The 27,979-nt window shown below is 45.1% G+C and overlaps 1 protein-coding gene across 1 annotated transcript in view; it reads left to right on the top strand.

Annotated features, from left to right (window-relative positions):
* FBN2 (fibrillin 2) overlaps positions 1-27,979 on the top strand; it is a 254,203-nt gene that overhangs the window by 99,230 nt on the left and 126,994 nt on the right. The window contains exons 12-18 of the mRNA XM_073344871.1: positions 11,236-11,355; positions 11,955-12,080; positions 13,311-13,433; positions 16,027-16,149; positions 20,987-21,139; positions 21,872-21,925; positions 25,327-25,452. Coding sequence (XP_073200972.1) covers positions 11,236-11,355; positions 11,955-12,080; positions 13,311-13,433; positions 16,027-16,149; positions 20,987-21,139; positions 21,872-21,925; positions 25,327-25,452 — 825 coding nt within the window. The remainder of the gene's footprint in view (positions 1-11,235; positions 11,356-11,954; positions 12,081-13,310; positions 13,434-16,026; positions 16,150-20,986; positions 21,140-21,871; positions 21,926-25,326; positions 25,453-27,979) is intronic.

Here is a 27,979-nt window from a genome sequence, read left to right as displayed (position 1 = left end):
GCTGTTTTAGCCAGGGCCAGGAGGAGGTTAACTAGGAGATCCTGCGACTTTGTGAGGCCGTGGATGGGGAGTGCATAAATAAAAAGGTGAGGGGAAAAATGCAACCAAAAATGTAATAAAAGATTTGTGAGAAGCCGGAACAGGGGCTGCAGCCTGGCGCACTCCAAATATACGTGCGCCAGGGTTTCCATCACACAGCAAAAGGGACAAGTATCCGGGATGGGGTTGAACCGCGCCAAGTACATGCCCGTGCTCACAGCTCCGTGAAGGAGCCTCCAACTGATGTCCCCGATGGGCCTTGGACCCAAGGTGGAATATAGGCTGGCCCACCAGGGCTGCTCTCCCTCCAAAGGTGGCAGAAGGTTTCACCACTTTGTGTTGGGGCGGGACAGTAGGGTGAGGGCGTGAAGGGTGTGGAGCACGAGCGTGTATAGATGTTTCTTTGGCGTGGTTTGGAAGCGTACCAGCTGCAGTTCATGCAGCCGGCTCGCAGTAAAGGGGTGAGGGGGTCGATTGAGTCTACGGGGCAGGGGTCCAATTAAAAGGTTCGGCAGGCCTGGGGTGGACGGGGCGTGTCCTCAGGCAGGACCCGATCGAGGTAAGCTCTAGCAGCGGGCAGCAAAGCGGCCTTCACCTGCTGAAGTATGCGCCGGGGGGTATGAGGTCTGGAGACCCCCATGCACTGAGCGAGCGTCAGGTGATCCATCCAGTCTTCCCGGTCGTAGTCCAGGTCTCCGACTCTCGTGACTTCTGCCAGGATCAAGCTCTGGTGCACCGAGCGGGACTCCGCCACCTGCACATGGAGCTGGGGGTTGTGTAGCAGGGACTCCGCGAGGAGGTCTGCCCCCTCGGTGGTCGCCACGGACCTGGTCGTTAAAAACAGTTTCCAAGTCCGGAGGAGGTCCTGGTAGAAGACTGGCAGCCCGGAGAGGTCTCGCGGAAGACCTCCCAGACAGAGATAAGAGTTGCCGGTCATATTGGAGTCCTCGGATGTGGCACAGGATGGTGTGCGCCAGTATGCTCCACGCCGAACTGCCTGTACCATAAAGGAGCCTCTGTAGGGCCTGGAGGTGGAAGACGCGGACCTGAGTGTGCAGACACTTCAGGCCCTGTCCTCCCTTCAGGGGTAGATGAACAACCCCTACAGGGGCCCAGTGTATTCCTAACCAAAAGAACACCAGAATCGATGTCCGGAGGTTGGTCAGGAAACCTGGGGCCGGGACCAGGGTGTTGAGCCGGTACCAGAGCATGGACCGGACTAGTTGATTAAGCACCAGCGCTCTCCCTCAGAGGGAGAGACATCTGGAGTAGTCCCGTCCATTTCCGGAGCCACTCTGTCACCCTGTCCTCTAAGTTTTCCCAGTTCTCTGGCGGAGAGGGATGCATGGCAGAAAGGTAAATGCCGAGGTAGAGCAGTGGACCTGTGCTCCACCGGACGGTCTGAAGCGCGGGTGGGAGGGAGCTCGCCTGCCGCCAGTCTCCTACCGCCAAGCCAGAGCTCTTGACCCAGTTGACCCGGGCGGAGGAGACTGCCGAATAGAGGGCCTGGCAAGCCTCCACCCGCGCCAAGTCGCCCGGGTCCTGGACCACGAGGAGCACGTCATTGGCGTACGCCGACAGGACCAGCCGCAGCTCCGGCTCCCGCAGCACCAACCCTGTCAACCTCCTGCGGAGGAGGCAGAGGAAGGGCTCGATCGCCAGAGTGCACAGCTAGCCCGAGGGGCGGCACCCCTGCCGTACTCCTCGCCCGAAGTTGACCGGTTCGGTCAGGGTCCAGTTGAGCTTAACCAGACACTCTGCGGAAGCGTACAGCACCCGGAGAAAACCCACAAACTGGGGTCCGAAGCCAAACGCCCGCAGAGTGCTCAGGAGGTACCCGTGGTCTACCCTATCGAAAGCCTTCTCCTGATCTAGTGACAGGAGGGCGAATGACAGACCGTCTCTACATCCGAGTTCCAAAAGGTCCCGAACCAGAAATAGATTATCAAAGATACTGCGGTCCAGGACAGGGTAGGTCTGGTATGAGTGGATCACATCCGCCAACACAGACCCTAGCCGCAGCGAGATTGCTTTCGCTACGATTTTGTAGTCCACGCTGAGGAGCGAGACAGGACGCCAATTTCGTAAATCGTGGAGGTCCCCCTTCTTCGGCAGTAAGGCGAGCACAGCTCGCCTGCATGAAAGAGGGAGGACCCCGCTCTGCAGAGACTCAGCCCAGACGGTGACTAGGTCTGGGCCGAGGACATCCCAAAACACGTGGTAGAACTCCACGGTCAGCCCATCCATGCCTGTAGGCTTATTAGTGCGCATACGACGGAGGGCTTCCGAGAACTCTGCCAGAGTGAGAGGCAACTCTAGCCGGTCTCATTCGCTTGCGCTGACCGTACGGAGCTCCTCCCAGAGCACTCTGCAAGTGCCAGGGTTGGTCAGATCTGGGAAGAAAAGACTTGTGTAGAAGGCTCGGGCCCTCCCACACATCTAGACCGGTTCCGTGAGGTGGGTGCAGTCTTCTGCCAGGAGGCAGGTGATGTGTTTCTTGGCCCCCCTCGTTTTCTCCAGAACATAGAAGAAGCAAGAGCCACGATCCATCTCCCGAAGGAGGCGGATGCGGGATTGAACAAAGGTGCCCTGGGCCCGATGGTCCTCGAGGGCCCGGAGCTCCTCCCGCTTCTCCCGGCACGCTCCACAGAGGAGCGGGTCTTTGGGGCTGGTGGCCAGACGCCTCTCCAGCTCTAAGACCTCCCGTTCCAACTGCTCTATCACCGCATTTCTCCATCAGCTGGTGCCCTGGGTGTAGTCGTGGCAGAAAAGCCTGGTGCGCACCTTCCCCAGGTCCCACCATTGCTGCACCAAGGGAAAGGCACGCCGCTGCCCTCACCAGGCCAGCCAGAATTCCCGGAAGGACGTCATGAAGCCCTCATCTAACAGGCTGTTGTTAAAATGCCAGTAGGCCGGCTCCAGCCTCTCCGCACAGAGGGAGGCTGTCGCGGTGGCTAGATGATGATCAGAAAATCATCATCTGGGGCCAGCCGAATGCTGGAGGAATGGGCTCGTGAGAGATGGAAGCGTGATAAATAAATGCGGTCCAACCGGGAGTGGCTCGACCGATGGGCTTCCACCCGGACAAAGGTAAACATGGAAGTGTCATCCGGGTGGTGGTCACCCCAGATGTCCACGAGGGAGTGATGTTCGACTATCTCCCGGATGGTGGTGGCGGCGGCGGCCGGGCTCTGCTCGGTCCCCGAGTGGTCTTGTTCGTCAAGGATGGTATTAAAGTCCCCTCCTAGGACCAGGCACTTGTGAGAATCTAAGGTGCCGAGGAAAGCGGACGCCCGCTGGTAGAACTGCAGCCGTTCCGGGCCCGATGTCGGGGCATAGACCTTAACGAGGTTAACCACGAGCCCCTCCATACGGACCCAGAGATGCAGCAGGCGGCACGGCCTTGGCAACCCCTAGCACCTCGAGCCGTAGGTCGGGGAGAACAGGGTCGCCACTCCAGCCTGTCGAACCGTGGCATGGCTAAAGTAGACCCTGTCCCCCCACTCCAGCCATCAACTGTCTTCGGCAATCGGGTCCGTGTGGGTCTCCTGCAGGAAAACCACAGAGTACCCTCCCTCCCGAAGGAAGGAGAGCACCTGGGACCTGCAGAGAGCCATCCTACAACCCCGGGTGTTCAACGTTGCGATGGTGAGAGGTGTCATGGGGAGGGTCGGGGGGGAGGGGTCCTCACTGGCAGGGACTCTCGCATCTCCCAGCAGGCCACGCAGCAGTCCGTGACCCATCCCGTAGGTGAGTAATTGTTCACAGAAGATGTGGACCCACTAGTAGACTGTGGCATCCTGCTTCCCCGTCCCTTTACCCTCCTGCATGAGGGCCCTTGTGGCCCGGAGGATTTGAGAAAAGTCCCCCCATCGCTGGAGAGCAAGTTGTACCTTGTTGCGGGAGCCGCGGACATCCTCTAAAAACTTCCGCAGCTCTCCTCGCAGCTCATGGGGGGGTGGGGTTACGGTTTCCCAGTTGTTCCCCAGCAGGGCCCTTGGTGCAGCCCTGTGGTCCACTAAAACGGACAAGCAGGGTGCGGACCCCCGACGGGGTGCCTGATGGGCTGGAGCTTCTAGGCCCACCTCAAGCTCTGGGGCGATAGGGGGCGGTGGAGGGAAAATAGCAGCTCCTAATGGGTGGGGGCAAGAGAACACAAAGACCGCTCCCTGGCAGTCATCAGTTGGGAAAGAGAAGGAGACAGCCCCGGGGGCGGCAATGACATTGCAGGAGGTAAATTGGGTGGGGTGGGGGAAGGGGCAGACGTGAGGTTCTGGGTTTCGGGAGGCAAGCAGCTGGATGGTGGCGCCTCCCGATCAGGCTCAAGAGTTAAGGGGGTGGGGAGGGAGCTCTCAGTGACACTGGGCGCGCGCTCTGTGGTGGATTTAGCGGCCACAGCATGAGGAGGTGGATTATCTTCTGTAGGGCCCCTGCCCAGGAAGGAAGTCGATTGCTCCGCACCAACGCGGGGTGCCCCTGGCGACTCGTGTCCCGGCCGCGTGGCGCCGGCTGTCACCTGAACAGGCTCGGTGGTTGTCAGTGGGGTGCCATCAGCGGCTGGGTTGGTGGAGGAGTCCAGGGGCTCCTCGGAGGTGGGAGCAGAAGCAGCAATTAAGGGGAGGGAGCATGGGGAACAGAGGGGTGGAGTGAGGTCCCCCAGATAGAGATATGCTGGCAAAAGGTCGTCCTCCCCCTGGGCAACCGGGGTCAGATCTAAGGCCTCGATCTCCTCGAACATGGAGGAGAGGACACTTTCCGCCACCGTGGGGTTCTCCCCACTGGAACCCGCCATGACGGTTGCCTCGGGGTTCACGGGGGCTTTGGGTAGCGTCAGGACAGAAGGGGCTTCCTTGAGGGTCTCAGAGGGGAGGGTCTCCCGTGAAGGGGAGACACTACCCTCCGGTGTTGCCATGTCTTTCCCGGCTGACACTGGTGGATGGGACACACTCATGGGCAAAGCGGAAGGTTCGGCATCTGTGCCCACTTTCCTAGTCTTCTGGGGGGCCTCCACCTCGGGTAGATGAGGCGGAGCTCGAGCCTTCTGCTTGCCTGGCTTCTCCTGGCCTAGGGCTCAGCCCTCCATGGCATCATCTGGGGGCTGGTTAGCAGGGGTCGTGTCAGGGGGTAAAGGCGATGGCTCAGGGACTTGTGGGTGGGAATGGTGGGGCAGCATAAGGGAGGGAGGATTCTCCCTGAGGCAGGCTCTCTCCCATGTCTGGTGGTATCTCTGCCCCACCCTCCTCCATGGGCCCTGCTAGATTGTTAGCAGTGAGGGCAGGGCTCTCCCGCTCGTCTGGGCGTTGTAGGGGAGGTGCCCCTTGGGCCTGAGCGGGAGTAGCGGTGGTCCAAAGAGGAGGGGGGGCAGGTTCAGATACTGGGCGGCCAGGGGCATCGGCAATGACGGGGCCGATGTCCTGCCGGGTCTTGGGGATCCCAGGTGCCCCTCCTTGCCGGGCTAAGGGGCAGTCCCTCCGGACATGCCCTGACGCCCAGCAGAGGTAGCACTGGGCTTCCCCTGCTTCCCCTGTGGAAAAGTACACCCGGTAACGGGCCCCCTGGTGGGGGACTAGGAAGGACCCTTCGAACGCCACTCCGTCACGCACCGCCAACGGCAGTAAAAGTTGCACTTGCCGGCGGAAGGAAAAAATGTGACGGAGGGTGGGGTCCTTGCAGCCCAACAGGAGAGGGCTGATAACAGAAACAGGTTTCCCCAGGGTGGAAAGGGCAGGTAGCAGGGCAGCATTGGGGAGAAAAGGAGGGACAGAGGTCAGGACCAGGTGGACGCCCAGGTCCTCTAGCGGCTCTAGAGGGACAAACACCGCCCCCACCCCCCGCCAGGCCCCTCTTCACTGCTTCCTGGGCGGCAGCCTCCGATGCTAAGAAGAAAACGACCTTTCCATACATTTTGGAGGCCGCCACAATGGCCGAGGGCCCCACCACCCTCACCAATGCCCGCACGTAGGTCTGCACGTGGAGCGAGGCGGGCAACAGGAGGCATCGGGCACCATGCTTCCTTGTCCTGGTGGGAAAGGGGCCCCAGCCGCTCTTGACGGTGGCGGAGGCGGTGGGTGGGAGAGATGACGAGGTGGCAGGCGGGGGGGGCTGCCGCTGCCTGGGCATACATTCTGGGGGCTGAGGGAGGGACATCCGCAGAGCTGGTGGAGGGGGCAGCGAGGGAGGATGCTGTGGTTGGTGGCGGGGCTGCAGCAGTGGGGGTGGCCCCTGCCATGGAGGGCCTGGTGGTTTTAGCGGGGCTCTTCCCCTTCTTCTTGCCCTGGCCTTTCCCGCTGGCTGGGGGGGCTTCCCTAGAGTCTGGAGAGGCGATGAGCATGGCAGCGGCGGAGGTCACTCCGGTGCCCTCCATTGCCAGTGCCCCAGCGGGGGCGGTGGCAGGTGATTAACAGGAATTGGGGTCAGGTAGAAAGTGACAAGCTGTGGGGTGGACAGTTCAGGGGAGGGGGGGGCCATGAACCACCGTACGCTTGTCCAGAGAGTCCTGTCTGGTTGGCTGGTGCTTCTGGCCCACGCAGTGGAATCAGGGCGAGCAGCTGAGTCCAGAGGCAGATGTTAGAAAGCCAGCAAAGATGGTGGAGTGGGGGGGTGAAGATCGTAGTATGGGGGTTGGGAGGACACAGATGGATTGGGGGGCAGCTCCGTGCCACATCCCCTGTGCCACCACAGACGCAATTAAAACACAGTCAAACTCCCCCCCACGAGAGTATAATTCAAAAAATTACTCAGTCTTACGGCCCCCTTCACGATGATTTGTAGTTTCCCTGGGTGATTTCTTCTCCAGCTTGTTGGCTGTGTACCAAGGCTTCCAGCGGGCCGAGATAAGAAAGGAATTCCAAACAGACAGCAAAACGGCTGGGTCTGGGGGTTTCCACTCCCCCCTCCGGATAGCAAAATCGGCAATCTTCCCCCCTCTCCTCCGGGGGGGTTCAGCTGAGGCAAATAGCTGAGCTCGAAAGCAGGCGTGCGGGGGGGAGTGCTGGAGGCCGACCAGCACGTAAACGGCAAGAAGAAAAAGCAACAAAAAATCAAACCAAAACAAAAAGCGTCTGGCCTGATCGGAGGGGGGAACTAAGGCAGGTTCAAAAAGTAAGAAAAATCCAGGCCAGGGGGCTTTAGGAAAGAATAGAAAGCAGATAGCTGGGGAGCAAGCAAAGGACGTCCCGTTTCCCAACAGGGAAGGTTCTAGAATAATCAGGAACCTTCTGGAGACCATTAAGACAGGTTGATTAGAACACCTGCAGCCAATCAAGAAGCTGCTAGAATCAATTAAAGTAGGCTAATCAGGGCACCTGGGTTTTAAAAAGGAGCTCACTTCAGTTTGTGGTGTGTGTATGAGGAGCTGGGAGCAAGAGGTGCTAGGAGCTGAGAGTGAGAACGTGTACTGTTGAAGGACTGAGGTGTACAAGCATTATCAGACACAGGAGGGAAGGTCCTATGGTGAGGATAAAGAAGGTGTTGGGAGGAGGCCATGGGGAAGTAGCCCAGGGAGTTGTAGCTGTTGCACAGCTGTTGCAGGAGGCATTCGAGACAGTTGCATTCCACAGGGCCCTGCGCTGGAACCTGAAGTAGACGGCAGGCTCGGGTTCCCTCCAAACCTCCCAGCTCCTGGTCAGACACAGGAGGAGTTGTCCTGGACTGTAAATTCAGAAAAAAGGCCAAGCTGACGGCTGCTGTGAAGCTCCAAGGCGAGCAAATCCACCAATAAGTGCAAGACCCACCAAGGTAGAGCAGGAACTTTGTCGCAGTGTATATAAGAAGGATTTCAATAGGGTCAAGTCCATCTAGGTGTTAAAATCTCAAAATGCTAATTGGAGGCTTCATTCTGCACTGATCTACATTTTGAGTAATTCGGTGGATTCCAGAGGGATTGTACAGGGTATATTGCAATTAGCATTAAAAAGTCAACAGTTACCAAGCAGAATTATCTGAGATCTCCTGCTTGAAGTATAGCAAAACAATCACAGTGTCTCAAATGCTATATTTCAGAGTAGCAGCCGTGTTAGTCTGTATCTGCAAAAAGAAAAGGAGTACTTGTGGCACCTGAGAGACTAACCAATTTATTTGAGCATAAGCTTTCGTGAGCTACAGCTCACTTCATCGGATCCGATGAAGAGAGCTGTAGCTCACGAAAGCTTATGCTCAAATAAATTGGTTAGTCTCTCAGGTGCCACAAGTACTCCTTTTCAAATGCTATAGTTAACTGTTGACTGTTGAATGCAAATGCTGTATGTCAACCAAGAGTTTGAACATGGGACTTTAAGTGGGAACTTAACAGAATGAAATATCCGTGCATAATGATATACATTAAATTAAATTAAGCTAAAGGACTTGTTCAAATCCAATTTGGATTCTCTTCTGGTTACTGAAAGAACAGGCTTGGGGCATTGGGAACAGCTACATTTCACTGTATGGGGTAAGGTTAATAATACAAAAATGAACACTCTTTCCAGACTATTATAATCTGTTTGGCTCCTCACCCAGGGAAAACCCCAAAGGATATTTTAAGAAGTTCAGAAAATTATTAAAGAATTTTCGTGGGGTAAGGCAGAAAAAGAAAGTATGACTTTTTTCAAAATGGTCCTGCCAGAACAAAAGGGTAGGTTTATACACAACTTCCAGTCCTCCAATTATATTGTACAGTTTTCATCATGAATCATTGTCTACTGTTAAAAAGATAAAGTTCACAACAATCCTTACTGGACTGATACTGAGCAGTCTAATGGACCATCAGTTCCTCTTTCTGAATTGATAGAAATCTGTGTTGTAGTAACACTTCCTTGTTATCACTGTATTTGCAAAAACATATTCAATAAAATGGTAAAAATATTGTAGAAGCATCAGTAGCAACACCACAGTTACAGTTGTGTTGAGATTTGTACTTACAGGTGGATTCAAATACCTGTATTTCATACTTTTTTTGTCCTCTGATTTGGCGCAATAAATGTTCAGAAAACAATCAAACTTTCAATAGAATATTTTAGTGAAATTTTTGCTCACTGTTGCCGATTAAATATTTAAAAATTGAGAGATGTGGGCAACAGAGGGAGTTAGTTGAAGTTGAAAAGGGAAAATGATGTGGGGAGTATACATGATGGAGGACTTTATAGTCTGAATGCTTATTTCCTTGCGTTTGACAATTTGCTTTGGTGGGGATATCCATTCTAGTAACCTGAACTCAAGGTTAACTTTTTTTTTTAGAATATTTTTAGCCTGAGCCCCTTTTATCACTAGCATGTAATAATATAGGAAAAACCCAGATTCATATTTAAATACAAGGAGTCATCTGGCACACATGGACTGAAAGGGATTTTCTAAGCTTAAATCAGTTATTTCATAGGGGAGTATTGTTTTCCTTCTCTGGGGTTTATGAATTCATTGATAATGAGAGTAGTTGGTAATGCATATGAATTTGCTTTGACAGTTAAGCAACTGACAAGTTTTGCTGAGAACTTTATTCTAGAAAAAAAAATCTTTTTTATACTAGAAACCATAACAAAGTAGAGGAGTATAGTGTATATATTTATAAATTGCTCCTTTCCTCCTCTCTACTAGGGCAGGACAAATACATAATAGAAGTTGTTGGAATTAGGATGTTAGACAAAACATTCATAAGAAACTCCAATTCAGAGTTTGACATACTATCAGTAGATCTACAGTTGAGGGGCTTTGTTCTGAAGAAATTATGAGCAATCCTTCTGGGCAGGCTGGCTGAGCACTGAGCCAAAATATCCAGAGGATGGATTGGTCCACTGCACATGGAAATAAAACATTCTTTATGGCCAAGAATTGTAGAGTTGCCTCTGAGTGGGGAGCTCATGTAAATACATACAATTCTATTCGAGGACAACAAATGGCTTATCCAAACATATATAGACTGAAAAGCAGTTACAGTCACTGCTTTCTATATTCTTTCTAATTCCTTGATTTTTTTCTCTTTTCTTCATTTTGCTTCGTTCTTTTGGCTTTCTTGCAGCGATGCTATCAACTGCACATTCAAATGTGAGTGTTTTAAAGAGCTAAATGCTTTTTGCATGAGGAGAAGGGCTGTCTGAATCCTTCATTTATTTTTTTCTTTTATTCTTTTTGCTATTTACCAGAGGGCCCTAAATTCATCCAGCCAAAAATATTGCTATAAATCAACTTGCTAAAAGCACTGTTCTGTGTAATCCAATATCTGTCTGAAATGTAGTATGTACTTGCAATTATTTACAACAATGTGAGCATTCACTATTGCATCCTGTGCAGTGTGTGTTCTTGCTTGTGCCTTAGCTAGTAGAAAAGCTCGACTGCTGCGATTTTCAGCCTCAGAACAACCCTAGAACAACACTTGTATGTTGTGGAACTCCAACAGCACATGTTCATTTAGAAAATGGATAAAAATAAATCACCTCATTTATTTACCTTTCCCATTCCAGCCAGTTACTTCCAACGTGTAATGAACTGAGATTTACTGTCAGATGTTATTTACAAAGTCCAAGTTTGAGATCATTTGGAAGGCAAGCAAACTACATCCCACCTAAGAGCCAGATTGTATCTGGCTGCTCCCAGGTGTGAAAGTGTGGGTAAAGGATACAACTAGACTTCCTTCATCCTTATGTTGGGGGCCTCAATAATCAGGATGCGGTGCACAGATATTGCTATCTCAGCTGGAATTCCTCTAAGGAGTCCTGCTGCTGTGTGGCCCTTCCACACACTCCCATAGTACATGCCATGTCTTAAAGCCATAATCTGACCTAAACTGTGTCTGTGCTGGGTAATACTCTTCTTTAAGTGCTTAGTGCTTGCTTGTTGCGTTGTAGGCACCTTATTATTCAAAAGAAAGAAAATAAGTGGTTGTTCAGTTAAACAATTGAATGTGAAGCTGAACAAAGGATTTTTCCCTTCTGTTAGGCTAGGAGTTTCAAATTCTTCATAGATTTCTTTTTCTCTTCTCTCTTTTAGGATACATTTAAGAGAGAGAAAATACTATTTGTATTCCCTTCCTTTTTGAAAATGTGATTTCTTAGTTAGACTAAGAATAGGTGTGTGTGTTTAGGGAAGTAATAATTTTGCACCAAGAATAGGCTTCAAACTTCAGTGTTTGACTGTTAATTACCTTATTTCTTCAATCATAAAATGCTGTGCTTGAAAGAAAATTTATGCTGTGAAATCTCTAATCGTCTTATTTTCTGCTGCCAGCAGATGTTGATGAGTGCACGTCAAACCCATGCACTAATGGTGATTGTGTTAATACACCTGGATCCTATTATTGCAAATGCAATGCAGGTTTCCAGAGAACTCCTACCAAGCAAGCTTGCATTGGTAAGAACATTTGTTTACACTTCTGCATACTCTATCAGATTCTATTGGAGTTCTGAAAATAATTATTAGTGTTCTCTTTTTCAGTAAACCATGACAGTGATGTAATTGCTTTTTAATTACAGTTGAAATGTTGGCCTACCCTTGAGTTAATTCTGTAGATACAATAATGGTTTAATTTTTGGTCTTTGCTGTTCATCTTTTCCTTCCGGTGACCCAGTTCACTTGGCTAACTGGTTTAAATTGGAGAATACACAGAAAATTAAGGCTATGCATATTTTAATAGACTAATTATTGAACATCACTATAGACTAACACTGTTCAATAGTCTTATAGCAGCATAATGAATGTTTGACAGTATAAAGCTATATACATACTGGGAGAATGAGGTCTTCTCATCTTCAAAATGTTTCTTTCTAGGTCATATTTACTGTCAGGCTCTTTTAAAAACAATAGCTAGTAATGTGTCACTTTTAGTTCCTTGATGGAGAGTCATCTGATGGAAACCGTGTAAAGTGCTGTGAGGTACAATGTTTTCTTAATATTGTTTACTCATTGAAACTCCTAGGCTTTTTTTAATGATGTGTTTCTCTCTCACTTAGATATTGATGAATGCATACAAAATGGCATTCTTTGTAAAAATGGCCGGTGTGTGAACACTGATGGAAGTTTCCAGTGTATTTGCAATGCTGGGTTTGAACTAACTACAGATGGAAAGAACTGTGTTGGTATGGAGCGCTTGTCTTTATATAAGGGTGAAGAGCCAAAGAGAGACTCTGGTTTAAAGTTTCTAGAAGTTACATTTCACACAGTATTTTTGATCTTCAAAGATGGAATTTTGTGAAATAAGATCTGGTATGAGGTGCCAGAGCCTCACTGGGGTCAAGTTGACAGTGTGAGGAGCTGCACCAAGTAGGTGGTTTATGGAGCTGCACCATCCCAAAGGGAGTTCAGGAAGGAACTGACCTTCGCAGGGTGCAGTCTCTCCCTGAGTGACCCAGTGCATAGGTGGGTGTGGCTGGAGTAGAAGGGGAAGTGAGGGTCAAAACTGTGATCCCATCTCCTCCACACCCCTACTTGCCCCCTTTAGGTTACGGTTCACCTCTGGAAGAATATCAAGAAAGCAGTCCTTGTGTTGTCCTGAGCAAAAACCCTGCAATTGTGATAGGTGTTTGTAAGGGTAGTACAAGCAGTAAGGCTTCTTGCCTGCTTTCCCCTCCTCCTAATTTGCACCAACATAAGGGCTTGTCACGGTTTATCCCCATAATGGGCTAGTGGCCTATTCATGTTTCTGAACTGTAAGTTTCATATTTTTAGATTTTAAACTCTGGCTGCGGGGGCTGTGTCTTGGTAGGAGTTTGTAGCGCACGTAGCACATTTTAGTTATTGCTGCAATAACTGTAATCATAATACATTTAATATAAAGGCATTTAGATGCTATAATATATTTATATAATTTCTTGTTAATGACTAGGAAGAAGGTTATACTTGCTGGTTCCTTCGTATTTAAACACTTAGCATAAATTGTTTCACTTTCTGATAATTTCTGATAGTCACACAGTTTAGTACAGAGTGGACCATGCAATTCCTGTTGACAGGGCGGGGCAGACTCTAATATGTGATGCAATCCACAGGTAATAAGATTTTCTCAGGAAACAGCATGTCTCCCTTTAATCCCGTAGCCTGAGTTTTACTACTTTGCCGTATTAAAGAAGATGGGTATTTTTATTTCTGTTAAAAAGTGTCATGAGAAACTTGCAGCTGCAACAAGCTTTGAATTCTTTAAGATAGTTGAACTTTGTTCTCCCTTCTCTTAAGGGAAGAGGAGTCACCATTTACTGCCAGGCCTTCTCTGTTGAAATATTCAGGGTAAATGATGTTCTAACTCTGATGTTTTGCTGCTTCTCTTTCCTCAAGGCTAAAGGGTATAAGTCATTTTCTGTGCTCTGTTTCTGCAGATCATGATGAGTGTACCACCACCAACATGTGTTTAAATGGGATGTGCATAAATGAGGATGGTAGCTTCAAATGTATCTGCAAACCAGGGTTTGTCCTGGCTCCAAATGGGCGTTACTGTACTGGTACGTATGATTGTGAGATAACGCATTAGGACAATCTTAATTGAAACCACCTTTTCCTGTCTAGTGAATCATGTAAGAATGCAAATCTTTTGTCACATGGACTTAATAATTTTCCAGTATCTTGCTAGTTTGGTACAGTAGGCATCTAAAGCTGCCTAAAATACTCATTGTAATTCTAGAAAGAAATTACAGAACCATGTAATAATGGTGTGCAAGATACAGTGGTTGTATGAATGACAAATTGGCTTGTGAAAATTTGTGGGAAATGTAGCTGTAATTTATTCTGTAAAACACTTCAAAAAAGAGTAACAAGAGTAGCAATATGAAAAAGCTTCAAAGGTTTTACTTTTTATGAATATTCAAAAGTAAATTCCCACTTCATTTGCTTGTTGCTCTAGACCAGGGGTGGACAAACTACGGCCCATGGGCCAGATCTGGCCTGCCAGCCGTTTTAATCCGGCCCTCAAGCTCCTGCTGGGGAGCGGGGTCTGGGGCTTGCTGCACTCCAGCTGGGGAGCAGGGTTGAGGGCAGCTGCACGCAGTTCCCGGAAGCAATGGCATGGTCTCCCTCTGGCTCCTATGTGTAGGGGCAGCCAGGGGGCTCTACTCTGCATACTTCCCCTGCCCCAAGTGCCACCCCCGCAGCTCCCATTGGCCAGGAACCACGGCCAATGGGAGCTGCAGTGGTGATAACTGCAGATGGGGCAGTGTGCAGAGCCACCTGGCTGCGCCTCCATGTAGGAGCTGGAGAAGGGACATGCCACTGCTTCCGGGAGCCTCTTGAGGTAAGCAGCACCCGGAGCCTGCATCCTTGAGACTCTTCCTGCGCCCCTACCCCAGCCCTGATCCCCCTCCTGCTCTCTAAACCCCTGGATCCCAGTCCGGAGCACCCTCCTGCACCCCAAATTTCTCATCCCCAGCCTCACCCCAGAGCCCTTAGCCCCCTACGGCACCCTGAACACCTCATTTCTGGCCCCACCCCAGAGCCTGCACCCACAACCAGAGCCCTCACCCACCTCCCACACCCCAGCCCCAATTTTGAGAGCGTTCATGGCCCGCCATACAATTTCTATTCCCAGATGTGGCCCTCAGGCCAAAAAGTTTGCCCACCCCTGCTCTAGAATTACATAATGTTTATTAGGACACCATCACGTAGGGCTAAACACAAGCTTCTTTGTGGAGAAAAGGAAAATTTTGAACATTTAAAGAATGGAGCCTAATCTAACTCCATTTAAAGACAACTGTGGAAGTTGGATTGGGCCTTCAGTAGAAAGGTATTTAATGACCAAACTTGTCTGTGAACATTTTTTCTTTCTGTACTAAAATTGGAGCTCTTATGTGAATCTGGTTCCTTTTAAAATAAACCTGTAGCTTTCCAGTTCACACTCAAAGGTTATTTTTAAGCTGTTCATTTAGATGAAAATTAGTATGACTTGACCATAAAAAGATGAATCCACACTTCTTTTTTTCAGTTGCACAGATATACACTGTCTGCAGACAAAAGAAAAAATGTAGGGTTAAACCATGTAATTTAAATCAAATTTTAGAGAAAGGGGGAAGAGAAATCCTGACTTGTTCTTATATTTCTGAGTTGCAAATTACCTGTAAACTTGCTGAGAATAAAGAAAACAGGGAAAAAGAAAGAGGCTGCCTGAACTAATGAATGGGATTCATGAGCAGAGGTTAGCTGGCTTTGATTTAACTCAAATGTGGTATGAGATTGGTATTGAGTAACAAAGTGTTAGTTCATAAAAGGAGAAGACTTCCTTTCCTTACTTCTTAAATAGCACAAATAAATTGTCAGGCTTGAGAGAGCAACAAAACTATAGTCTTACCAGGTTTTGAATTTTAAAAATCAGTTTTTATTTTAAAAAAATGAGAAATCCCCATCACCATGAAACAACTCCTAAAAGATTGACTGTGGTATATTAATGGTTGCTACAGGACAATGTTCTAGTACTGAACTTTATTACAATATAATGTTTTGTCCAACCATCTCATAGTGAATTCAGTACTTCGATACTGCAATAACAGGTGTCTTAGAAAAAACGAAGTGAGATAAATCAATATTGGTGACGCTCCATTTAGAGTTAAATAGAAAATCCAAATTGTTTCATTATACGGTACTTCACTGTGAAAATTGCATTACTGGCCAAAGTAAACCTCTCTTTACAGAGTTTGATCCTGCACCTTTGAAGTTAATAGGAGTTTTTTGTCACTGACTCCACGGGGAACAGCATCATGTCCTTAGTGAAGTTAAGTGAAACACTGGCTTTGCTAAAAGACAATTATACCATAATTATCTGTATTCTAACTTCAATTTTAAAACACAATATTACTGTGAAATAAATGGCGGAAAACAAAGTGAAAAATCTGCAATTGACAAGCTAAATATAGAATCTCTGATACCTCTAGACTCCACATTTTTTCTGAAAGTTTGTTTTAAAGTATATGCCCTTTGGCTGAGACCTTGCATATCAAGTTTAACAGGGAAATGCTAACAATCCCTCAACTACTATAGTACCAAGAAGCAATGCTTTAATGACATTTACTCAAAAATAACAATAAGTGAATTATGTTTCCCTCTGGGCAGACATTGATGAATGCCAGACGCCAGGAATTTGCATGAATGGTCATTGCATCAATACGGAAGGTTCTTTTCGGTGTGAATGTCCACCAGGCCTGGCGGTTGGGGTTGATGGCCGTGTTTGTGTAGGTAAGTGAGACTTCTTCAATGAAAAGCAATTAGGACTTCTTATTATGATATATCAAAGTATAATATTTTAAAAAAATCAAGACATTCTTCTTGTTAATGTTGACATTTGTTGTTGATTAAAATAATTAATTATGTAGGATTCATTCTGCCACATGGTTGATAGTCTGTGATTACGGGATCTGTGTCTTTTTAAATACATTTCCATTCCTGAGTCAGTATTTTCACTTGTACATCTCACCCTTTCCTCTAGTGCTGGTCACTTACCCCAAATCATTGGAAAAAATAAACCACTTTGGTCAGGGGAGGGGAAGGAGTTGTATTTTTTTGAATATATTGTTTCTCTCATTTTCACCTCTTTATCTCATCCTATGAAGATCAAGTAAAGCAAACAATACTCCAGCAGGAGAAATATAGTAAGTTATCATAAAAATGCAACCTAAGTAAACATGATTTTATATGGACTCATAAATATTTCATAATCACTGTGTTTGGTGGCATGAAATTATGCTGCACAATGTGCTGAAAATTAGAAGATAAAAAAGATTAAGGAAAAAACTGAGGTTCTCTGTTCTTAAACTGAGGGTATCAAATAATGTAGCTCTCAGCTTCATCCAATGAAAAATCTTATGATTACTAACAATCCTTGAAAGAATGAATTCCTCCTTTGAAATACATGATTTTTAGTGGCCCAAATCAGGTGTGTGTGAAGTCTGAAAAATCATCATCATCATCATCATCATCATAGAAATTAGAGATAGAAAGGATGTGGTAGGTCATGCATAATTGTCCCTGACTGTGTAGTCTCCAGTGATCACTCTAATCCAGCTTTAACTCAGTCAAACAATCCTTGTCCTTGGGAAACGTCTGAGTCTCAATGGTATGACTAGAAGCTGCGAATAATGAGAGAAACCAAATCTCTAAATCTGCTGTGGAGAAGGAGCGAACAATTCCATGCAAGAATTCCTCCTGAGAATTAGTCCTGCATACGGGAGATCATTGGTTTAGGGGAAGTCCATTTGCCCATTGTTGTGTATGCACACACATATGGCTTATAAACTAACAGGAAATAAACTAAAAATAACACAATACTGTAAATGTGCATGTTCACTGTGCTTAATGATGTGTGTTGGAAAAATGGAAATTTAGATAATTATTGGGTATTAGCAGATGTTGTCTGATGGCTTTTTATCAGCTTTCTTTTGTGTAGCTCGCTGTTTGCTATTACCGAGGGATCAGATCGGAAGAAGAATGTGGTGGTACTTCACCAAAGCTGTGCCCACAATCTCAAAATAGCCGGATGTTCCTGCTAAAATAATCAGCAGTGAAGTAGTTAATTTAGCCAACATTTAAATTGTCATAATTATGCTTCTAAGTTAAGATAAATGTAGTTGAGATAAATAATACAGCAGTTATCAGCAAACTTAGAACTATTCAATCAGATCAAGGATAAAGAGATATAAAGAACCAAGGTTGAAGCATTCTGTTCTCTGCTGGAATTATGGCCCTGTAGAGGTTTCAGAGTAGCAGCTGTGTTAGTCTGTATTTGCAAAAAGAAAAGGAGTACTTGTGGCACCTTAGAGACTAACCACTTTATTTGAGCATAAGCTTTCGTGAGCTACAGCTCATTTCATTGGATGCACATTATAAGCCTGCACAACTAAGAACAATCCTGACTCTGAACTGGGCCCTGGGGTTGGGATAACACAAAGGTGGCTTAAAACTAATGTTCGCTCCATATACTGAAGACGTAGCCCATTATTCCTACCTGCCTGTCTACAGACACAGGAAGATTGTACTGCATCAGTTAATATTTGGAAGGGTATCTCTATAACCATAAGGGCTAAGCACTTTTATATTATTTTAAAACAAAAATTTTAATTCTGCAGAAGCTGGGGGATTACCAAAATAAAACCACTACAGTGTTCCACCAAGTACCAGCTCAGTCTAACCCCTTCAATTACAAACTCCATTTAGAAACTCCAATAGGAAAAGTCTGCATGGTGCAAGGAGTGAAAGGAAGTTCATGTGAAAAGCAGAATGTTCTTTTACTCTATTTCTAAATGAGAATACTAAATATGTACTGTATTTTAATAAATGCAGGCATTTTATTATAGTTAATTAAACCTATGCTAAGGTTTAAACCAAGAATTAAAAGTAAGAATTGTTCTCACTGATGTTGCAGCCATGATATTTGCTTATATCATGTTAATGAATATTGCCAATAAAGTACTGAAATGAGCACAGACAGCCTGAGATGGTAAACTCCCAGCACCATTCTTATTGTGTTAGGGATTTCACAATTAGGGCACAGTTGCAGAGCCAGCTTTAAGTACGAGCCAGGCAGCAACTTTTTGTGGTCCACACATTTTGGGGCTCAGGCCGGTCTGATCTCTCACTCTGGCAGTGAGACAGTAGTGGGAAGCAACCCAGTGTTCAGTTTTCTGTGCTCTCCTTTACCTCCCACCCGCAGCGTTCCGGCAGTTTGGGGCTTTTACAAATTGTAAGGCCAGCTTGGCACAGTATTTCACATACGAGCATATACAGCTGCACATATCTATATAATAAGATTCCTTGTTTGGAGAAGAAGGAGGGAGGAATCTTATGTAATAGCTTTGTGCTAGCTTGTGGTGAATTTGGACTAACCATCAGTCTAAAGAAGACATTGATTATGGCACAAGGTCTCTTGACTGCACCAGAAGTTTTAATAGCACCATGATAGAAATTGTGCACAAGTTATGCTATTTGGGAGTTACTGTATCGGATAACTTATCTCTAGATAACAAGATTAATTCTGGCATCAGAAAGGCGTGCACCACGTTCGGCCAGCTGACCAAGCACGTGGGAACTAACATTGAACACCAAGATACAGGTTTACCAGGCTTGCGTTCTGAGCACACTGCTGTATGGTGATGGACTGCCTCCAGCAGGCTTCAGCAAAGGCTAAACATCTTACATACCTGTTGTTTTCACTGTATTCTAAATATGAAGTGGGAAATGTCCATGACACCGAAGTACTTGAGAAAGCAAAATTGCCAAGCCTAGTCATCATTCTCAAACACGTATCTCTGCTGGCTTGGTCATCTGCATTGAATGCATGCTTTCCAAAGGATCTCCTTTATGGAGAACTTGCAGATGCTCTAAGGCTACTAGGCCAACCTAGACACAGGTTCAAGGACATTTTGCAAAAAGAATTTGAGAACGTCAGCATCAAGCTGGGAATATTCAGTTAGCACAGGTTACACCGGAGGACTGTGCTGCAGCAGGGAGTCAGAGACTGAAAAAAAGTGGTTGAGAGAGAGAGGAAAGTGAAGAGAGCAAAGAGGAAAGCACAACAGGCCTCAAGTGCTAGTAGTGCCCTGGTTTCATCCCTCTGACCCTGCATCTGCATTATCTGTGGCAAGGACTGTTACTTGAGAATTGCCTTTTTCTAGCCACTTGCGATGCTATAGCATGGCACACAGTAACTGAATGGCTTTGGAGCTTTCAAGATGGGCTGCTGCTACTTATGATGAAATTCCAGAATTGCCACTTTGTGTCACTCTGAAGCCCAGAATGTCTATTCAGTCAGTGTGAAGTAATATAAACAGCTACATGCATGTTCAGAGCTCTTTTTGTTTAGAATATCCTCAGATCCTGTCATTGCTGGGATTTGCAATCTGTTGCCATCCAGGTTTTAAGTTGTTGGCTATTTTGATTTTATGAATTACAGCTGTGTGACAGCTACGGAAAGGCATCTATCTATGTCATACCAAGAATTCTAGACAATTGTGATAGCAGAGGTAACTCAACTAATCAGTACTCTTACTCTCCAGTTGATTTGCATAGAGTAATTTCATTGGGTGTATGAGGGAGACTGCAGAGATGAGGGATTACTTGGCCCAACTGCCACTGTTCAGCCTATGCACGAATCAGCACAACTCTGCGAGAACCACATACACATTTGACCACCTCACTCATAGAGCCATACCCATGGGTTATCACTAGTACCTCTTAAAGATATACCATAAATATTACAGTTTCAACAGGAAATGCCCTTAAGATGCCAAGAAATCATGAAGCAGATTCATGACTCATTTGGGAATTTCAGTTTTACAAAAAGATGATATAATTGTTCCAGACATAAAGTAGGTTATTTCAAATAGTGTGTAACAAAAATTTCATTCATATGTAATCCTCTGGATAGAATTTCAAGGAGCCTGTATGGTGTTTAGAAAGTTGTATTCCAGGATCAGACACAGGAGCTTTCTATCTGACTATGCTACATGATTCATTGAATGATCTGAATAATATTATTCAGACATTATAGCTCCCAGAAAAGTATTTGTAATCTGAAAGTTATCACATTACATAGGGCTGATTTTATTTTATTTTATGTTAGTAGTACTCACAATGTCATAGGCATTTTGCTGAAAGGTGCATCAAAGAACTTACAATCAAAAGGCTCCTTTCTGCCACACTTACACTGAGTACTATCTTGCTTCAAGAGTAATGTCACTGAGTCTGATGGGACTTTTCATGGAGTAAGTTACTGTACAATTAAACATAAACATGCAAAATCAGCCTCCAATGACAGATGAGTTTGGAAAGAACATACACCACAGACGGGAACATATACTTGGAATGGGAACATTCAGATAACTATTTAGAGCCAAATTCTGTTCTTCGATGCAGGCACTTGGCTTTCAGTGGCTTATAAGTGAACCATCCTGGGTACAGGACAAAATGTATCCCTTTCACTGGATAAGATTCTGATTTCAGTTTCTTATTGAAAGAATATTCGTTCATATCCTTCCTAGTCTAAGAATACATAATTATTTCTCTGCCTCACCTTTCTTAGATACTCACATGCGCAGTACATGCTATGGAGGAATCAAAAAAGGAGTGTGTGTCCGCCCTTTCCCTGGGGCAGTGACAAAATCTGAATGTTGCTGTGCCAATCCAGACTATGGCTTTGGAGAGCCATGTCACCCATGTCCTGCCAAGAACTCAGGTAAAGTTGCATAATTCTTCTGATCTCACAGCTAACATAGACTAATAAGTCTGATTCAAAGCAGATTCATAGCATTTGTTTTCAAGGTAATCTAAACTTGTAGTATTTAATGTGAACAAAAGAAGAATGTTTTTCTATGTTCTTCCATGCACAGTGCTGTGTAGAGTGACTTCAGACCTGTCCAGACTATGTGAGAATTCAGGGAGTAGACACCAAGCTCTAGATAGATGCAGCAGGGCCTCATAATTATCTTTAAGTGTAGGGTGAGCCAGAAGAGGTTATGTTGGATAGGAGAAAAGGTACCTTACAGGCGTTGGACAAGGAGCTGTAGGTTCCCTAAAAAAATCAGTCCAGTGTAAAGTACAGTCACTATTCAGTTTTGGTAGTGGGGTTGATGTTCAAACCCCCCCCCCCTTTTTTTTTTTTAAATAAGAACTAGTTCACTCATCTTTAGTAACAGGAAAATGCAGAGAACATGAAGAAACAGTTTATTTGCCACAAATTCCCCTTGAAAACAGTATTCATATCACCATATTTTGGAGAACAGTCCATGTTGCTTTCTGGGGTGACATTGCCCTGTTGTGAAGCTGTCGAGGAGATGGTACTTTTGAGAGGATAATACCATAGTTTTCCTTTTAGTGTTTCATTCATGATGTCACAATTTTTATTCAAGTATGTACTTGGAGGTTTAGAACTAACTTTTTTTATACAACTTTTGTTTCAATTGAGTAGCCGAATTCCATGGCCTGTGTAGCAGTGGAGTAGGCATTACTGTGGACGGACGAGGTAATGTTGCATTTTTTTTCTTTATATATATGAGACATGAAAAATAATGAAAGTAAAACAAATATTCAAAAGTATAATTCAGCATTTGAATTTTTCATAAGATACAAGTGGCTAAAGGCTTTTTTCAAGATATGGTATGTTGTTTTAAATATGGTACAACATTAAAATAAATCAAAGGTTCCTAAGAAAGGATGAGAATTGTTCCCATCCAAGTCAGTAGTAAAACTCCCATCACTTCAGAGGGAGCAGGATGAGACCCTACTGGAGTACTTTCAGCAATAGAATCATAGAATCATAGAATATCAGGGTTGGAAGGGACCCCAGAAGGTCATCTAGTCCAACCCCCTGCTCGAAGCAGGACCAATTCCCAGTTAAATCATCCCAGCCAGGGCTTTGTCAAGCCTGACCTTAAAAACCTCTAAGGAAGGAGATTCTACCACCTCCCTAGGTAACGCATTCCAGTGTTTCACCACCCTCTTAGTGAAAAAGTTTTTCCTAATATCCAATCTAAACCTCCCCCACTGCAACTTGAGACCATTACTCCTCGTTCTGTCATCTGCTACCATTGAGAACAGTCTAGAGCCATCCTCTTTGGAACCCCCTTTCAGGTAGTTGAAAGCAGCTATCAAATCCCCCCTCATTCTTCTCTTCTGCAGGCTAAACAATCCCAGCTCCCTCAGCCTCTCCTCATAACTCATGTGTTCCAGTCCCCTAATCATTTTTGTTGCCCTTCGCTGGACTCTCTCCAATTTATCCACATCCTTCTTGAAGTGTGGGGCCCAAAACTGGACACAGTACTCCAGATGAGGCCTCACCAATGTCGAATAGAGGGGAACGATCACGTCCCTCGATCTGCTCGCTATGCCCCTACTTATACATCCCAAAATGCCATTGGCCTTCTTGGCAACAAGGGCACACTGCTGACTCATATCCATAGTATAGCGTAGTTAGCATTTAAAAAGAATACTTAAATAAAAAAGAAAATGTTATTTCTGTTCAATAGTGTAAGCTTATGGGCCTAGTTTTATCATTTTACAGGCTCTGATTTTTAGTGTCTTGCTGAAGTTGTAAGTAACGTGAAGTGCGTAAGCAGAGTTTGTAAATTCTCTGAGATGAATACTTTATGGTTTACTGACTGTATAAGCTCCACCAGTGCCACTTGGTGAGACTGAAAATCTCACAAGAGAAATAACCATTTTCCGCAATGCTGCAGTTTCGAACTATGGGAATTTGTATGAGGTCCTCTGTGGAGGTTACAGTCTTTGTTCAGTACCTAAAGGCTGTAACTCCTCACAAGGGATATAAGACCGATTGTAGTCTTTGCAAGGTGCCTGCAGAAGATTAATCTCTTCAAAATGGATTTTAATTTATATTTTATCCCTGGGAGGCCTGAACAAAATTGTAACCTTTGCTGTGGATCTCATACAAGTGAAAACAGGTTCGCAGAGGACCCTGCTGCTGCTTACTCTGAGGAACTTGGCTTGCTTAAACCATCCCCCAAAGCAGGGGAAAACTGAACCTCTTCAAACCGGAACCTTCTAACCCAACCAAAGCAGTGTTATCCTCCTCATCTGCTCCCTTTATTGAGAGCAGGCAGGAAATCCCTCTTACAGACAATTCTCATTCCTAGTCAAGTCCATTTGTCTCTCCATTCTAGTCATACTGACTTTACCACACTGCAGTAACAGTCACCCAACCCTGCTCCCTTCATTCTATTCATGAATAGAATAGAATAGAATAGATCCCTTCATGATCAAGGGACCTGGTTGCTCCCTGAAGACATCAGAAAAGTTAGGGCATAGGTGGGTACTGAACTTCTACCAAAAAAAACTCTCTTAAGGGAAAAGGATGGCCTGGACCTGTTAGGGGAAATCTGTGCTGCAGGGAGGTAGGATGTAGCATGAAATGTGCCCAACTGTTCCCCAAGATTTAGTCAAGGTTAGTGAACTTTGGTTATAGATTTGTAATAACACCATAAGTAGACAAGATTCCACTGATTTAAATTTTCTTATGAAAGCTTTGGATATCTTACAATCTTTAATGCAAGGTTAACAAAGTGTTTGAGTATGTATCTGTGTACACGTAAATTGCAGGCCAGATACTGATCTCAGATCATAGAATATCAGGGTTGGAAGGGACCTCAGGAGGTCATCTAGTCCAACCCCCTGCTCAAAGCAGGACCAATCCCCAAGTAAATCATCCCAGCCAGGGCTTTGTCAAGCCTGACCTTAAAAACTTCTAAGGAAGGAGATTCTACCACCTCCCTAGGTAACGCATTCCAGTGTTTCACCACCCTCCTAGTGAAAAAGTTTTTCCTAATATCCAACCTAAATCTCCCCCACTGCAACTTGAGACCATTACTCCTTGTCCTGTCCTCTTCTACCACTGAGAATAGTCTAGAACCATCCTCTCTGGAACCATCTCTCAGGTAGTTGAAAGCAGCTATCAAATCCCCCCTCATTCTTCTCTTCTGCAGACTAAACAATCCCAGTTCCCTCAGCCTCTCCTCATAAGTCATGTGTTCCAGACCCCTAATCATTTTTGTTGCCCTTCGCTGGACTCTCCAATTTATCCACATCCTTCTTGTAGTGTGGGGCCCAAAACTGGACACAGTACTCCAGATGAGGCCTCACCAATGTCGAATAGAGGGGGACGATCACGTCCCTCGATCTGCTCGCTATGCCCCTACTTATACATCCCAAAATGCCATTGGCCTTCTTGGCAACAAGGGCACACTGCTGACTCATATCCAGCTTCTCGTCCACTGTCACCCCTAGGTCCTTTTCCGCAGAACTGCTGCCTAGCCATTCGGTCCCTAGTCTGTAGCTGTGCATTGGGTTCTTCCGTCCTAAGTGCAGGACCCTGCACTTATCCTTATTGAACCTCATCAGATTTCTTTTGGCCCAATCCTCCAATTTGTCTAGGTCCCTCTGTATCCTATCCCTGCCCTCCAGCGTATATACCACTCCTCCCAGTTTAGTATCATCCGCAAATTTGCTGAGAGTGCAAACCACACCATCCTCCAGATCATTTATGAAGATATTGAACAAACAGATGCACCATTGTTAATCAGCACCAGTGTAAAAGAAGTTTAAGTGAGATAACAATCAGGCCCGGCATCCTTGTTGTCCTTTCCAGTGTTTCTGAATGGATCTATATAAGCCACAGGAATCAACATATAGAAAGAGTAATGTTTTGTTTTGTTAATGTGGAAAAAGTCCTGGATCCCATGAGATGAAATGTGCAAAGAATGGCTCTTCGGCCCTGAATCCATAGTCACTGCACTTAAAAAATATTTTGTGTTAGAGGCATTTCTGTGTGCAACTATTCCAAGATAAGATGTTTCACAGCATTAAATGTGTAATATAGCTGCATTAATTTTCTCTATTATATTGATACAGATATTAATGAGTGTGCATTGGATCCTGATATTTGCTCCAATGGAATTTGTGAAAATCTACGTGGTAGCTATCGTTGTAATTGTAACAGTGGCTATGAACCTGATCCCTCTGGAAGGAACTGTGTTGGTAAGTTATTTGAGGTATTAATTAATTATTAATGATTAAACTCACGTTGATTTTAGTGGAAGCAGGAGAGGGCCTTTAGTATGTGAGAGAAGTGGCTATTACCTTTAGCTACAATGAGAAAGCACTAAATCTCTTTAGAAAATCTACCCCTTTCAGTCTGTATATTCAGGAGCAACCGGTACTCTATGGGGACCACAGCATGAAATAAATGTCTCCTGAACCTCCTCTTCTGGTCTTCAAACAACATCCCAACCTCTCCAGGTTTGTCATCAGAAGCAAGCTCCCCACAGAACAGACCATACCAACTCAAAGCAGCACCAGACTCTGACAGAACAACAGATGCAAAACCTAGAGACACATCTCCAGTGTTGCGATGGTCAACACCTCCCACATGGGTCCTATGCAAGCCTATCACAATATGTAGTGTACCTCATCCAGTTCACTAAATGCCCCAGTAACAAGTATATGAGTGAAATGAGACAATCACTATGCTCTCTAATGAATTCACACAGAAAAATGCTAAAAGACAAAAACACCATATCGACTGTGGGTTCACCTTTTCACAAGGTGATCATTCTATATCTGACCTCTCAGTCCTCATCCTTAAAGGAAACCTGCACAACACCTGCAGATGACAAGCCTGGCATAACTTTGATAGACACTAAAAATCATGGACTGAATAGAGACACTGGTCTATTACAGCAGTCTATAACCCATTTAAACCACACACCTCACCCTGAGCTTTTCCCCCCTTTCTCCTTTTCGCCCATGACTGGAGAAGGGTTAACTGGCCACTTCCATTTGAAAGGTCCCATGAAATACCATAGAATCATAGGACAGGAATGGACCTTGAGAGGTCATCTAGTCCAGTCCCCTACACTCATGGCAGGACTAAGTATTATCTAGACCATCCCTGAAAGGTGTTTGTCTAACCTGCTCTTAAAAATCTGCAATGATGGAGATTCCACAACCTCCCTAGGCAATTTATTCCAGTGCCTACCCAGCCTGACAGGACGATTTTCCTAATGTCCAACTTAAACCTCCATTGATACAATTTAAGTCCATTGTTTCTTGTCCTATCCTCAGAGGTTAAGAAGAACAGTTTTTCTCCCTCCTCCTTGTAACAACCTTTTACGTACTTGAAAACGGTTGTCATGTGTTAACACTAAACAACCTGTTCTAGCTTGTACATAGCAGTGGCACTCTGTGGACATTTCCCAGACCTGAAGAAGAGCTCTGTGTAAGCTCGGAAGCTTGTCTCTCTCGCCAACAGAAGTTGGTCTAGTAAAAAATATTACCTTGCTCACCTTGTCTCTCTAATTACGTAATTGTCCTTTTTTGCTTCTTTTTAAAAAATTGTCAGTTAAAGAGGGGGATAGAACTTTTCTTTACTGTAACATTAACCTTGAGAAATCAAGCAGTCAAAACACAGGAAATACCAAAAGGTTGCTCCTACGGTTTTAAGTTGCACATACATTGTATGAGAGGAAGGATGGCTTTGTTAAAGCACTGAACTGGAACTCAGAAATGCTGAATTATTTTCTCAGCTCTGACACAGACTTCCTGTGTGACCTTTGGCAACTCACTTGGAGTCCAATTCAATGTCCACTGAAGTATGTTGGAATCATCTTATTGGTTTTGACTGAAATTAGATTAAGCCCTTAATTTCTCTTACATCCCCAGCTGTATAATAGCACTTTCTTCACAGGAAAATTGGGAGGATAAAGTGTTTGTGAGGTGCTAAAATACTACAGTAATGGGAATCACAGAATAACTTTTTAAAAAAATAAAATTTTATATTTTTGTTTTCATTGTTAAGCATAAGCAGTTTACAGTAATAATGTCTGTTAATGTATATTATAGAAGATTTGCAAAAGTCTAAAGTAAGGTTAAGGAGCAACATTAACTTTTGGGTTTTCTGGATTTTTTGGTGCTTGGCTTCCCAGCTTTAATGTTAGCTTGTGGTAATATATCTGCTATCAGTCAGTAGATAGGTAGAAATATGTACACTCATGAAACACTCACGGTTGCGATATTTCAGTGTGTGATCAGTTGGAGTGTAGCAGAGTATTTTTTATACGTGGATATTAGTGTAGGTGTTTCCTACTGTACCTTCTCTGATAGCAAATATTTTGCACAGAAAAAAGGAATAGCACAGTGATGCAACTCTTAATGAAATTTGGTTAAAAGCATGTTTAACATCACTACTGGCTGCCAAACAGACAAATCCGAGTGCAATAATCATGGCTGTTTATAAACAGCCAAATATCCCAAAGTCGCCATGTTCGCCGGAGGACATAAAGCTGTGCTTTCCTGAAAAACTGATATATACTGACAAACTAGTTGTGACAATTCTTAAGTGTAACATAGAATATGGGGTAAGAGGAATTTGAAGGTTTATTAACTTCTTGAAACCAAGTATTGGCATTTCTCCTTGTTCAGATACAAATGCGGAAAACTGAATGTGAGACATACAACTGCTGCTGAGAGTACAGTTAAAATAATACTTGGAGAAAAGGAGGGCAGA

Source organism: Lepidochelys kempii, chromosome 5 (genome assembly GCF_965140265.1).
Source record: "Lepidochelys kempii isolate rLepKem1 chromosome 5, rLepKem1.hap2, whole genome shotgun sequence".
Classification (NCBI taxonomy): Eukaryota; Metazoa; Chordata; order Testudines; family Cheloniidae; genus Lepidochelys; species Lepidochelys kempii.
The sequence above is the reverse complement of the archived record's forward strand: the minus strand, read 5'-3'. Positions and strand labels throughout refer to the sequence as shown.